Source organism: Salvelinus fontinalis, chromosome 2 (genome assembly GCF_029448725.1).
Source record: "Salvelinus fontinalis isolate EN_2023a chromosome 2, ASM2944872v1, whole genome shotgun sequence".
In the NCBI taxonomy this organism is placed as follows: Eukaryota; Metazoa; Chordata; class Actinopteri; order Salmoniformes; family Salmonidae; genus Salvelinus; species Salvelinus fontinalis.
In genome coordinates, this window is record NC_074666.1 from 7,608,992 (window position 1) to 7,624,118 (window position 15,127).

Consider the following 15,127-nt stretch of genomic DNA (forward strand, 5'->3'; position numbering starts at 1 on the left):
CAAGAGACCTGTCAGTGTGGTGCCGGGACAACAACCTGTCACTTAACCTCAACAAGACAAAGGAGCTGATCGTGAACTAAAGGTGGGGCTGTAATGGAGCGGGGTCGAGAGCTTCAAGATCTTCACTAACATTTTCAACATATCCCTGACCTGGTCTGTAATACCAACTGAAATACCAGACAACCATAGCCCCCTTACCCAATTACACCAAGGTAACCTGCTTAAATGACTATCGCCCCGTAGCACTTGCATCTGTAGCCTGAAAATAGCTGTGCAGCAATGCTCCCCATCCAAACTGAAAGAGCTTGAGAAGAACTGCAGAGAAGAATGGGAGAAACTCCCCAAATACAGGTGTGCCAAGCTTGTAGCGTCATACCCAAGAAAACTCGAGGCTGTACCCAAGAAAACTTATGCAAATGTGATATTTCTGTTTTGAATTTTTTATACATTTACAAAAATGTCAAAAAATCATTTTTTCCCCTTTGTCATTAGGTGTATTGTGTGAAGATTGAGGAGGCGATTTTTTAAAATACATTTTAGAATAAGGCTGTAACCTAACAAAATGTGGAAAAAGTCAAGGGGTCTGAATACTTTCCGAAGGCACTGTAGATTTATCAATAATGACTACTGATACACGCAGTATTAATAAACATGAATATGTTTACGAGCTTGCAGACGATCACCTGATATACAGTTGAAGGTGGAAGTATACATACACTTAGGTTGGAGTCATTATAACTTGTTTTTCAACCACTCCACAAATATCTTGTTAACAAACTATAGTTTTGGCAAGTCGGTTAGGACATCTACTTTGTGCATGACACAAGTAATTGTTCCAACAAGTGTTTACAGATTATTTCATTTCTAATTCACTGTATCACAATTCCAGTGGTTCAGAAGTTTACATACAGTAAGTTGACTGTGCCTTTAAGAAGCTTGGAAAATTCCAGAAAATGATGTCATGAATTTAGAAGCTTCTGATAGGCTATTTGACATCATTTGGGTCAATTGGAGGTGTACCTGTGGATGTATTTCAAGGCCTACCTTCAAACTCAGTGCCTTTTTGCTTGACATCATGGGAAAATCTAAAGAAATCAGCCAAGACCTCAGAAAAACAATTGTAGACCTCCACAAGTCTGTTTCATCTTTGGGAGAAATGTCCAAACGCCTGAAGGTACCACGTTCATCTGTACAAACAATAGTACACAAGTATAAACACCATAGGACCACGCAGCCGTCATACCGCTCAGGAAGGAGACGCGTTCTGTCTCCTGGAGATGAACGTACTTTCGTGCGAAAATTGCAAATCAATCCCATAACAACAGCAAAGGACCTTGTGAAGATGCTGGAGGAAACAGGTACAAAAGTATCTATATCCCCAGTAAAGCAAGTCCTATATCGACATAACCTGAAAGGCCTCTCAGCAAGGAAGAAGCCACTGCTCCAAAACCACCATAAAAAAGCCAGACTACGGTTTGCAACTGCACATGGGAACAAAGATCGTACTTTTTGGAGAAATGTCCTCTGGTCTGATGAAACAAAAATAAAACTATTTGGCCATAATGACCATCGTTATGTTTGGAGGAAAAAGGCGGAGGCTTGCAAGTCGAAGAACACCATCCCAACCGTGAAGCACGGGGGTGACAGCATCATGTTGTGGGGGTGCTTTGCTGCAGGAGGGCCTGGTGCACTTCACAAAATAGATGGCATCATGAGGAATTAAAATTATGTGAATATATTGAAGCAACATCTCAAGACATCAGTCAGAAAGTTAAAACTTGGTCGTAAATGGGTCTTCCAATGGACAATGACCTCAAGCATAACTCCAAAGTTGTGGCAAAATGGCTTAAGGACAAAGTCAAGGTATTGGAGTGGCCATCACAAAGCCCTGACCTCAATCCTATAGAAAATTTGTGGGCAGAACTGAAAAAGCGTGTGCAAGCAAGGAGGCCGTTCCAGTCATTGGCAGCAGGAGGAATGGGCCAAAATTCACCCAACTTATTGTGGGAAGCTTGTGGAAGGCTACCCGAAACGTTTGACCCAAGTTAATCAATTTAAAGGCAAATGCTACCAAATACTAATTGAGTGTATGTAAACTTCTGACCCACTGGGAATGTGATGAAAGAAAGAAAAGCTGAAATAAATCACTCTACTATTATTCTGACATTTCACATTCTTAAAATAAAGTGGTGATCCCAACTGACATAAAACAGGGAATTTTTACAAGGATTAAAATGTCATGAATTGTGAAAAACTGAGTTTGTATTTGGCTAAGGTGTACGTAAACTTCCGACTTCAACTGTACATGACCAATATTGAAAACTCAATGCCCCACCCTGCTGAAAATATTTTCAGAATACTCTAAAATCTCAAGATATAAACTTAATGTGGAAAAAAACTAAATAATGGCAATAGGAAAAAGAAAAATAACTCATGTTCAACAGCAATCCTTTAAGTGGACCATAAACAAAATATGAAATACCTATGATGCTTAATAAGTGACAACAAACATTTAAAGATAACTTTACCCCATTACTCAACAATATGAAAGCAGACCTAATTAAATGGAGCAATCTTCCCATAAATCTAACAGGTAGAATACACCTCTTCAGAATGGCATGGTTCCCAAAGTTTATACTTTTTCTCGGTAATGCCAATTACCACCCTGAAGACATTCTTTAAAAAAGTATACTCTGTCATAACTGACTTCATACGGGCAATTAAAACTCATGAAATAAATAGGAAAGTTTTACATCTTCCTAAGTCTGAGGGGGGTTTTAACCTTCCAGACTAGGATTTGTATCAACTCGCCACCCAAAGCTTTTACTTGAGACATATAGTTAAATGCACTAAAGAGGAACAATGGGTACATATTAATGATGCTCATCTCCAGAATCTTTTTACATGTCTATTTTCAAAGGATAAAGCTAAGAACATCAACACCTTCATAGTTAAAAACACTATAACATGGGGGAAAAAATGAAACGTATTCTACAAAAAACTATATCACTCCATAAAAACCCTATTGAACAATCTCCTTGGATAGTAAGTGACCTGGTACGAGCATTAGCTTGTACGAGTCAGAACCGCTCATAGGGCAGGAGCCCTATCTCCTGTTTCTGTAGCGTGAGGCTGCTTGATGTACACACCCTGGACAGGACGCTAGTCTATAGCAGGGCCTTACCCCCAATCTGTCTCCTTATTACGGAGTGCCAAGCGGAGACGCATCAACCCTTGGTTAACTTTTCAGAATTTACCGATAAATTGGTCCACATGGAAAACTAAAGCCATTGAAAACGTAAATGACTTGGTAACAGGAAATACATTTATTGCCATGAAGGTTCAAGGGTCAGGCCTACCTTAGTGATGAGGGTGCGGTACTCCTCCACTTGGTGGTCGTTGTTATGGCAACCAGCCAGGAGCTGCCACACCTCTCCCCTGAGGGCCTCTGGGACCCCGCTACGCACCAAAGCCGGGAGCTGCTTGGGACGCACAGACAGGTTCAGATGCCTGGGGACAGAGGGAGGGAAGCCATGATGTAACCAACCATTATGTAAACACTAATGCAATCAAATCAAACTTAATTGGTGGCGTACACAGATGATAAGTGTAAACAGCACTGCGTATACCCAACACTACGTCCCTGATGATAACTGAATAATAATGGTATGATTTCATCTGATTTAATGTAATCAATGGAGGTGAAAGGAGCCACTAGATATCCAGCCATGTCAGAAACAACTGATATATCACCGTTCCAGGCCAGCAGGCCATTATTTCCATCTTATCAGGTCTGATTTACACTGGAAGGAGGGACCACTGACTAGATTAAGGGCTGTCATGGGAAAACAATGGGGGCCTTCCAGAAGGCACTATATGCTGTCGCACTGCAAAGCTCAGAAGATATATCTGCAGTATATCCTATTAGTCTCATATGAGAGACGATATATCTGCAGTATATCCTATTAGTCTCATACGACAGACGATATATCTGCAGTATATCCTATTAGTCTCATACGACAGACAATATATCTGCAGTATATCCTATTAGTCTCATACGACAGACGATATATCTGCAGTATATCCTATTAGTCTCATACGACAGACGATATATCTGCAGTATATCCTATTAGTCTCATACGACAGACGATATATCTGCAGTATATCCTATTAGTCTCATACGACAGACGATATATCTGCAGTATATCCTATTAGTCTCATACGACAGACGATATATCTGCAGTATATCCTATTAGTCTCATACGACAGACGATATATCTGCAGTATATCCTATTAGTCTCATACGACAGACTGTACGCAGACCCAGGTTCTCAGAGAATGTCTATGTCTCGGTTATGTACTAAATCCAGCTGGGCTGATCAGGAGGTAGGGGATCATGAGAATGTAGTTGGCGTATCTAAAAGGGCAGAGGAGAGGAACAGGAGGATGGAGTCTCTTATCTAACAGGTGTGATGTGGGGCCTGGGGATCAAGGGAGGAGGGAGAGAGAAGGGGCGGAAGAGAGATAGAGAGAGAGAGATAGAGAGAGAGAGAGAGAGAGAGCGAGAGCGAGAGCGAGCAAGAGAGAGAAGAAGAGAGAAAGGGTTATCTCTGATCAGAACAGACACAGAGAGAGAGTCTCCCCCCAGTTCTTCCCAGAACCTTGGGCAGCTGGCGGGGGAGGAAGGTACTAGTCACAATGCCAAGAAGCACATATGATCAGGTTCCACACCACACCACATGCCCCCGGGAGAGCTAAGAAAATTCCAGATGAATCGTTAACTTTTCCCCCACTTTTCATGTATTTATTTATCCCGAGTTACTTGGTTGGTTATGCAATGCAACGTGGCATTTCTTTTCTGCTCAGATAAAACAGTTGAAACAAGAAAGGGCGTACTTTCAGTGTGATGTAAGTGAAACCAGCCCTGGTGCTCAGCGGGTTGGCAATACAAAATGGCTCCCACTGACAACGAGAGCCCTGCATCGAGTCACATCACAGTCCCATTAGAATTACGCAATTTATTTACCATTCTTTGCAAGTTAGAAGGAAAGCAAATGTCATAAACATAGTTGTTTTATTTCAGTCAGCGCAGCCATTCTCAAGAGACACGCTAATAGCAAAGCCTAAAAACAGCATTAAAGGATTTTGGAGGCAAAAAAAGCACCTTTTATGCACCTAGTGGCTGTATGTGCTCCCTCCCCTCCCATCCCCACCCTCTCTGAAGTCTGGGTTGAAGGGAACAGAGCGAACAGGGAACTATAGATGTGACCATAACTTTACAGAAGAAGGAAGAAGCTACTGAGCGTCTTTAATTACATTGCTGGACTTTTTAATTCAATATATCACAAGGTTTTGATTAAGAACCACAAAGAGTAATGGGATTGGGTAATAATCTTAAAAAGATGGTTTTCTGGATGTGACACACACACACACACACATTGAAATATCAAAATGTTCTGCCACAAATGAATGAGTTCTCAATCGTGAATCGTTATTGTCACGGTCGTGTGGAGGATTGACGGACCAAAACGCAGCAGTAGGAAAATAAGCCATCTCTTTTATTGATGACGACGGCAAAACGAAAACAAAACACTTACAAAACTAACAAACGACCGTGAAGCTAATAACGTAGTGCACATACAGGCTACAAACCTATAACATAGACAATTACCCACATCACATGAAAGCCTATGGCTACCCTAAATATGGCTCCCAATCAGAGACAACAGAAATCAGCTGTCTCTAATTGGGAACTCATTCAGGCAACCATAGACTCTCCTAGACAACTAAACCAACATAGACAACGCTAGACACATGCACTCAACACAAACCCATACACTACACCCAACACCCCCTTTACCATATAATCACCCAAAACCAACAAAACACAAACATTCCCCATGTCACACCCTGACCTAACTAAAATAATAAAGAAAAACAAAGAATACTAAGGCCAGGGCATGACATAAACCCCCCCCCCTTAAGGTGCGAACTCCGGGCGCACCATTACACAGTCTAGGGGAGGGTCTGGGTGGGCTTCCTTCCACGGTGGCGGCTCCGGCACTGGTCGTGGTCCCCACCCCACCACAGTCACTAACCGCCTCCTTAGCTTCCTCCAAATGACCCCCCTCCACATTAACCCCACTGAATTAAGGGGCAGTTCCGGACTAAGGGGCAGCTCCGGACTAAGAGGCAGCTCCGGACTAAGGGGCAGCTCCGGACTAAGGGGCAGTACCAGGGTAAGGGGCAGTACCAGGGTAAGGGGCAGTACCAGGGTAAGGGGCAGTACCAGGGTAAGGGGCAGTACCAGGGTAAGGGGCAGTACCAGGGTAAGGGGCAGTACCAGGGTAAGGGGCAGTACCAGGGTAAGGGAGAGCACCAGGATAAGGGAGAGCACCAGGATAAGGGGCAGCACCGGACTGAGGAACGTCAGCTCCGGACTGAGGAACGTCAGCTCCGGACTGAGGAACGTCAGCTCCGGACTGAGGGACTGCAGCTCCGGACTGAGGGACGGCCCATGGCTGGCTGACAGATCTGGCTGCTCATGGCTGGCTGACGGATCTGGCTGCTCATGGCTGGCTGACGGATCTGGCTGCTCATGGCTGGCTGACGGATCTGTCTGCTCATGGCTGGCTGACGGATCTGTCTGCTCATGGCTGGCTGACGGATCTGTCTGCTCATGGCTGGCTGACGGATCTGTCTGCTCATGGCTGGCTGACGGATCTGGCTGCTCATGGCTAGCTGACGGATCTGGCTGCTCATGGCTGGCTGACGGATCTGGCTGCTCATGGCTGGCTGACGGATCTGGCTGCTCATGGCTGGCTGACGGATCTGGCTGCTCATGGCTGGCTGACGGATCTGGCTGCTCATGGCTGGCTGACGGATCTGGCTGCTCATGGCTGGCTGACGGATCTGGCTGCTCATGGCTGGCTGACGGATCTGGCTGCTCATGGCTGGCTGACGGATCTGGCTGCTCATGGTTGGCTGACGGATCTGGCTGCTCATGGCTGGCTGACGGATCTGGCTGCTCATGGCTGGCTGACGGATCTGGCTGCTCATGGCTGGCTGGCGGATCTGGTAGATCCTGTCTGGTTGGCGGCTCTGGCAGATCCTGTCTGGTTGGCGGCTCTGGCAGATCCTGTCTGACGAATGGCTCTAGCGGCTCCTGACTGACGAACGGCTCTGACGGCTCGGGACAGACGGGCGGCTCTAATGGCTCGGGGCAGACGGATGGCTCAGATGGCGCTGGGTAGACGGATGGCTCAGATGGCGCTGGGTAGACGGATGGCTCAGATGGCGCTGGGTAGACGGATGGCTCAGATGGCGCTTGGCAGACGGGCAGTTCAGGCATCGCTGTGCAGACGACAGACTCTTGCCGGCTGAGGCGCACTGTAGGCCTGGTGCGTGGTGCCGGAACTGGTGGTACCGGGCTGGGGACACGCATCTCAGGGCTAGTGCGGGGAGCAGGAACAGGGCATACTGGACCCTGGGAGCGCACATTAGGCCTAGTGCGTGGTGCCGGAACTGGTGGTACCGGACTGGGGACACGCATCTCAGGGCTAGTGCGGGGAGCAGCAACAGGACGCACAGGACTCTGGGGACACACAGGAGGCTTGGTGCGTGGTTTATGCACTGGTGGGTAATTCTGTCACGGTCGTGTGGAGGATTGACGGACCAAAACGCAGCAGTAGGAAAATAAGCCATCTCTTTTATTGATGACGACGGCAAAACGAAAACAAAACACTTACAAAACTAACAAAACAAACAAACGACCGTGAAGCTAATAACGTAGTGCACATACAGGCTACAAACCTATAACATAGACAATTACCCACATCACATGAAAGCCTATGGCTACCCTAAATATGGCTCCCAATCAGAGACAACAGAAATCAGCTGTCTCTAATTGGGAACTCATTCAGGCAACCATAGACTCTCCTAGACAACTAAACCAACATAGACAACGCTAGACACATGCACTCAACACAAACCCATACACTACACCCAACACCCCCTTTACCATATAATCACCCAAAACCAACAAAACACAAACATTCCCCATGTCACACCCTGACCTAACTAAAATAATAAAGAAAAACAAAGAATACTAAGGCCAGGGCATGACAGTTATAGTTTTGTCAAAAATAATAGTTTAAATGAATAATACGAATCGTTCAAAAAAAGTAAATCAACTTTGTATGGCCTTATTCCCGAGTGTCGGTGGAACGTTTTTGAGGACATAACGAAAACATGAATACATGCCAATGATAGATAAAACAGTTAACTAGCGGGTACAATATTTTTGGGGATTTGGCTACCTATTAATCTGTTCTCTACATATTTTATAGGCCTAACTGCTGCTGCGGTGAATGAACGGTCTCTCTCCTTGAGCAATGGCCCAAGGAGATACGCACAAAAGCAGATGCGCTAAAGTATTATTCTGATCCTGGCTGATATGTTGATTTTTATTTGATTGATAAAATAAAACTGTGCCTAAATAAATTACATTAACAGATTTTTATTTTTTATTTTTTTATTTAATTCCATTACTTTTTCCAAAACTTTTACAGGCCCTGAAAACACCACTTTAAAATTCCATGACTTTTCATGATGTACGAACCCTGTATGATAAGCGTATATTTTACAAGCAGTAACTAGTGTTAGTTTTCTTGTCATATCATAGATAAATGTGCATTTCCCACTAAAATGTTCTGTCAAAGAACCAGCATGAAGAAGAATCTGGTACAAGGTACATGTATCTGGTATGTATCTGGTACAATGTACATGGTACATGTATCTGGTATGTATCTGGTATAATGTACATGGTACATTATTGAAAGACTCCTGTTGTGTGATTTGGGTTGTAACTCTGCTAGAGGGCCACTATGATTAGGTGACCGTGATGGTTTGAGGGCCAGATTGGGAATTTGATTGAAGATTGAAGCAGGAAGTTCCTTCATCTCTCTCCCTGACATGCCTCCCACCAATTATTTTTTAATTTTTTATTTCACCTTTATTTAACCAGGTAGGCCAGTTGAGAACATGTTCTTATTTACAACTGCGACCTGGCCAAGATAAAGCAAAGCAGTTCGACACAAACAACAACATAGAGTTACACATGGAATAAACAAACCCCCTTCAGGGGATCTGACCTCACCTCCTGACCTCAACCCCTCCTTCACCTAATCCACAGATGTCCATCTGTCTCCCCTATATCAACACGTTCGTCTCCTCCCGTCCACCCAACACATTCCAAAGACGTCTGTCTTTCTACAGAAAACCATTAACTTCTGACATAAAACCCAGTCTCTTTCACTCCTCATATTCTATGCTTCTTCTCTATCATGTATTTAATATCTCAATGTTCAAAATGTCAAATCCAACACTAGCTAGCATTAAACTTCTCTTATAAAAAACTATCAATCTTAACAGAATCACTAGTTCACTACACATGGTTGATGATATTACTAGTTTAACTAGCTTGTCCTGCGTTGCAAATAATCAATGCGGTGCCTGTTAATTTATCATCGAATCACAGACTACTTCGCCAAACGGGTGATTATTTAACAAGCGCATTCGCGAAAAAAGCACTGTCGCTGCACCAGTGTACCTAACCATAAACATCAATGCCTCTCTTTAAAATCAATACACAAGTATATATTTTTTAAACCTGCATATTTTGTTAAAAGAAATTCATGTTATCAGGCAATATTAACAAGGGAAATTGTGTCACTTCTCTTGCGTTCAGTGCAAGCAGAGTCAGGGTATATGCAACAGTTTGGGCCGCCTGGCTCGTTGCGAATTGTGTGAAGACCATTTCTTCCTAACAAAGACCGTAATTAATTTGCCAGAATTTTACATAATTATGACATAACATTGAAGGTTGTGCAATGTAACAGCAATATTTACACTTATGGATGCCACCCTTTCGATAAAATATGGAACGGTTCCGTATTTTACTGAAAGAATAAACGTTTTGTTTTTTAAATTAAAGTTTCCGGATTTGACCATATTCAGTATGTGTTTTTATTTATTTCACCTTTTATTTAACCAGGTTGGCCAGTTACGAACAAGTTCTCATTTACAACTGCGACCTGGCCAAGATAAAGCAAAGCAGTGCGACACAAACACAGGCCTGCTGGAGGTCATTTTGCAGGGCTCTGGCAGTGCACCTCCTTGCACAAAGGCGGAGGTAGCGGTCCTGCTGCTGGGTTGTTGCCCTCCTACGGCCTCCTCCACGTCTCCTGATGTACTGGCCTGTCTCCTGGTAGCGCCTGCATGCTCTGGACACTACGCTGACAGACACAGCAAACCTTTTTGCCACAGTTCGCATTGATGTGCCATCCTGGATGAACTGCACTACCTGAGCCACTTGTGTGGGTTGTAGACTCCGTCTCATGCTACCACTAGAGTGAGAGCACCGCCAGCATTCAAAAGTGACCAAAACATCAGCCAGGAAGCATAGGAACTGAGAAGTGGTCTGTGGTCACCACCTGCAGAATCACTCCTGTTTTGGGGGGTGTCTTGCTAATTGCCTATAATTTCCACCTTTTGTCTATTCCATTTGCACAACAGCATGTGAAATTTATTGTCAATCAGTGTTGCTTCCTAAGTGGACAGTTTGATTTCACAGAAGTGTGATTGACTTGGAGTTACATTGTGTTGTTTAAGTGTTCCCTTTATTTTTTTGAGCAGTGTATATATACGGGACACAACAAGACGAAGACAAAGACGTCTGAACTGCTACGTCATCTTGGTTGAATAGGGAACCATGCCATGCCTCTGCTGACCGATCGACAGGAACATTAAAAAGCCCACCAAATCAATCCTTCTCGTGACAGCCTGGACAGCCAGGCAGGGAACTCCACTCTACAGACCCACCGGCATCGTTGCAAGTTTTAATGTCACATGCACAAGTACAGTGAAATGCCTTTCCTGCAAGCTCTGAACCCAACAATCCAGTAATCAATATCAATGTATTAATCAATATCAATGTAGTATTAAAAATAACATAAGGTAGAACAAAAACAAGAGAAATAATCACTAAATAGTATGTTGGAAAATCGGAGGCCATCCATTACAGTGTCTTTTTACCATGACGGTAAGGCACACTAACTACACACCAGCTCTGGTAGCTACTTTCTCAGTCCAGATGTATTCACTGGGAAAGAGCCTGCTGCCTGGTGGTCATGTTGGTTATTATTCTCACAAGGTCAATGAAATAAAGTTCAAATCATCTCCTTCTCTGTTAGTTTATGGTACATTTTTTCTTTAACACCACGTTTAATGTGGAGCGAAATGAAGATGAGACATGCTAAATACACTGCCCACTAGACACAGACGTTAGGTCAACATCAGGTTTCGATTGACATTTGATTGAGTTGTCAATTTACCTGAATTGAACTGAAATTTAAAAAATTCAACCATGTCATTAGATTTCGGTTAACAGTTAGGTGAAAAGACAAACAATCCCCGAAATTCCTTTACATTGATGACTTCTTGCAAATCCAATCAGTTTTTCACATTGACTCGACCATCACATTTAATTCGTTATGTTGAAATGACATGGAAACATGGATTCAACCAGTTGGTGCCCAGTGGGTGGTGCTGTGATTTACATGAAGACAAGGTATGACATCCACAGAGATGTCAGTCACTCACCATTTGGACAGCAGGTCTCCCCAGGTCTCCAGGATCTTCTCAGCACACTCTTTTGATACGTCTCCTGAGCCACTCAGCAACGGCTCGTCATTGTCTGACAAAATATAATTTAAAACAACTTTATTGTCCATCTTGCAAAATAAATGTATCTTTATGCTCTGCTCCAGAGACGAAAACTGAGAGTGAGTCCCAAGTTGTACCCTACTACCATCAGGCTCTGGTCAAACGTAGTGCACTATGTAGGGAATAGGGTGCCATTTGGGACGTAGCCAGAGACAAAGGGATGACATATCAACACAGCTGAGCCTGGGTTAGAGTAAAAAAACATGCTGTATGTATAGTGACTTACTAGACAGATAAACACACAAACAGTCATGCAGAGAGAGAATAGTGCCACAGGGTTCAATTCTCGGTCCGACTCTTTTCTCTGTATATATATATCAATGTCTCTCTTCCTGCGAGTGATTCCATTGTCCACCTCTACGCAGACGACACCATTCTGTACACATCTGACCCTTCTTTGGACACGGCCTTAACAAACCTCCAAACAAGCTTCAATGCCATACAACACTCCTTCCATGGCCTCCAACTGCTCTTAAACGCTAGTAAAACCAAATGCATGCTCCTCAACCGATCGCTGCCCGCACCCGCCCGCTCGTTCTGACTTAGAACATGTGGACAACTATAAATACCTAGGTGTCTGGCTAGGCTGTAAACTCTCCTTCCAGACTCATTAAGCATCTCCAATCCAAAATTACATCTAGAATCGGCTTCCTATTTCGCAACAAAGCCTCCTTCACTCATGCTGCCAAACATGCCCTCGTAAAACTGACTATCCTACCGATCCTTCACTTCGGCGATGCCATTTACAAAATAGCCTCCAACACTCTACCCAGGAAACTGGATGTAGTCTATCACAGTGGCATCCGTTTTGTCACCAAAGCCCCATATACCACCCACCACTGCGACCTGTATGCTCTCGTTGGCTGGTCCTCGCTACATATTCGTCACCAAACCCACTGGCTCCAGGTCATCTGTAAGTCTTTGCTAGGTAAAGCTCCGCCTTATCTCAGCTCACTGGTCACCATAGCAACACCCACCCGTAGCACGCACTCCAGCAGGTATATTTCACTGGTCATCTCCAAAGCCAACACCTCCTTTGGACGCCTTTCTTTCCAGTTCTCTGCTGCCAATGACTGGAACGAATTGCAAAAATCACTGAAGTTGGAGACTTATATCTCCCTCACTAACTTTAACCATCGGCTGTTAGAGCAGCTTACCCATCGCTGCAGCTGTACACAGCCCATCTGTACATAGCCCATCCCACCAACTACCTACCTCATCCCCATATTTGTTTTTCTGCTCTTTTGCACACCAGTATTTTATACTTGCACACCAGTATTTTATACTTGCACATCCTCATCTGCACATCTATCACCCCAGTGTTAATTGCTAAATTGTAATTACTTCGCCACTATGGCCTATTTATTGCCTTACCTCCTTACTTCATCTGCACACACTGTACACAGATTTCTCTATTGTGTTATTGACTGTACGTTTGTTTATCCCATGTGTAACTCTGTGTTGTTGTTTTTGTCGCACTGCTTTGCTTTATTTGGCCAGGTCGCAATTGTAAATGAGAACTTGTTCAACTGGCCTACCTGGTTAAATAAAGGTGAAATAAAAAAATAAAAAAATAGGGCACATAACAGGCTGGCCAGACAGGAGACAAACACAGTGGGGGGATAGACCTAGCTGTCATACACCAAGACTAGCAAAGTGCAAACTGTACAGGCAGTAGAATAAGGCACAACAGACAGGGAGAGACTACCAGCCAATCCCCAAACAGAGAGGGAGAGACTACCAGCCAATCCCCAAACAGAGAGGGAGAGACAACCAGCCAATCCCCAAACAGAGAGGGAGAGACTACCACCCAATCCCCAAACAGACAGGGACACACTACCACCCAATCCCCAAACAGAGAGGGAGAGACAACCACCCAATCCCCAAACAGACAGGGACACACTACCACCCAATCCCCAAACAGAGAGGGAGAGACTACCACCCAATCCCCAAACAGACAGGGACACACTACCACCCAATCCCCAAACAGACAGGGACACACTACCACCCAATCCCAAATCAAACAGGTCGTGTTCAGTAGCGCACATCATAGCAAAACGTTTTGAAATGGAAAATATAAATGTTGTTTTAAGGTTCAGCTGTGTGGATTTTCTGCCTGTCTAATCCTCTCAGAACTCAACAAGTGCCTAGGGGGTAGGGGAAAAGTACATTACATAGGCTGGGGGAAGAGGCTAGGGATTGAATTGGGATAGAGCTACAGAGACAGGAGTGCAAGAAGGGTTATCATTTACTCCCCCTAGCACTGCTTCAGCAGAAAAGGGGCTATTCTCAAGAAAGTTTAACTTGCAATAATTGTGATATGTGGTTGTTTTAGCTACTTTTAAATTGTGGGAATATTACACCATATGCTAAATTACTAAAATATAAATGTTGGGTTGGATTAAAAAGACAGCATAGCAGGTGGGGAGGGTTGCTCAGACGATAACTGGTAGTCTCTCCCTCTCTGTTTGGGGATTGGCTGGTAGTCTCTCTCTGTCTGTTGTGCCTTATTCTTCCTCCTTGTCATCGTCACGGGGTAATGGCACCACAGAGCAATGGGAGGGTTTACTTGCAATTATTGTGATATGTGATCGCTTTAACTACTTTGTAACCTTTATTTAACTAGGCAAGTCAGTTAAGAACGAATTCATATTTACAATGACGGCCTACCCAGGCCAAACTCGGATGACGCTGGACCAATTGTGCGCCACCCTATGGGACTCCCAATCACGGCCGGATGTGATACAGCCTGGATTCGAACCAGGGACTGTAGTGATGAGATGCAGTGCCTTAGACCACTGCGCCACTCGGGAGACAAAACCTTTGTTGAATCCACTGGATAACAGCGTCTGCTAAATGACTAAAATATCAATGTAATGGGAACTAGGTCTTCTGGCCTCGATGGGACTTTCTGCTAAAGGATACATGTTTTTTACATGTAAGGTAGCTCAGTCAGTCACCTTCCTCCTCATCATCCTCGGGGGGCGATGGCACCATGGATCCTTGGGAGGCAGACTGCAGGATGTTGGGGCTGGCTGTCGTCTTCTTCCTCTCCCTCTCTAACTCACTCTCCAGGCTCAGCACCTCGTACAGGGTGTCCTTGTTCCTCTTACGCTCCATCTGAGAAGGTGGGATAGGAGTCATGTACAGGGTCGAGACAATAGGTAACCGGTTTCATGGGTAAAGAGTCACATACACCCTTCCTGTCATGGATCTAAAAGCATTGGATGGTGTTGTTGTCCCTCTCTGGGAAGGGGGAGGGAAATGGAGTCACATACAAGCTCAAGACAATAGGTGACCACTTTAACTAGCAGTTACATTGTCAAAGAAAATATAAAAGAGC

The 15,127-nt window shown here is 44.3% G+C and overlaps 1 protein-coding gene across 4 annotated transcripts in view; it reads right to left on the reverse strand.

The window, feature by feature from the left end:
* The window catches only part of LOC129811012 (rab GTPase-activating protein 1-like), a 157,220-nt gene that overhangs the window by 99,779 nt on the left and 42,314 nt on the right, over window positions 1–15,127 (reverse strand). For all 4 annotated transcript variants that reach the window (XM_055862108.1, XM_055862097.1, XM_055862116.1 and 1 more), the window contains 3 exons: window positions 14,745–14,904; window positions 11,662–11,755; window positions 3,360–3,510 (listed from right to left, as the gene is read on the reverse strand). In XM_055862108.1, the coding sequence (XP_055718083.1) occupies window positions 3,360–3,510; window positions 11,662–11,755; window positions 14,745–14,904 (405 nt within the window). The remainder of the gene's footprint in view (window positions 1–3,359; window positions 3,511–11,661; window positions 11,756–14,744; window positions 14,905–15,127) is intronic.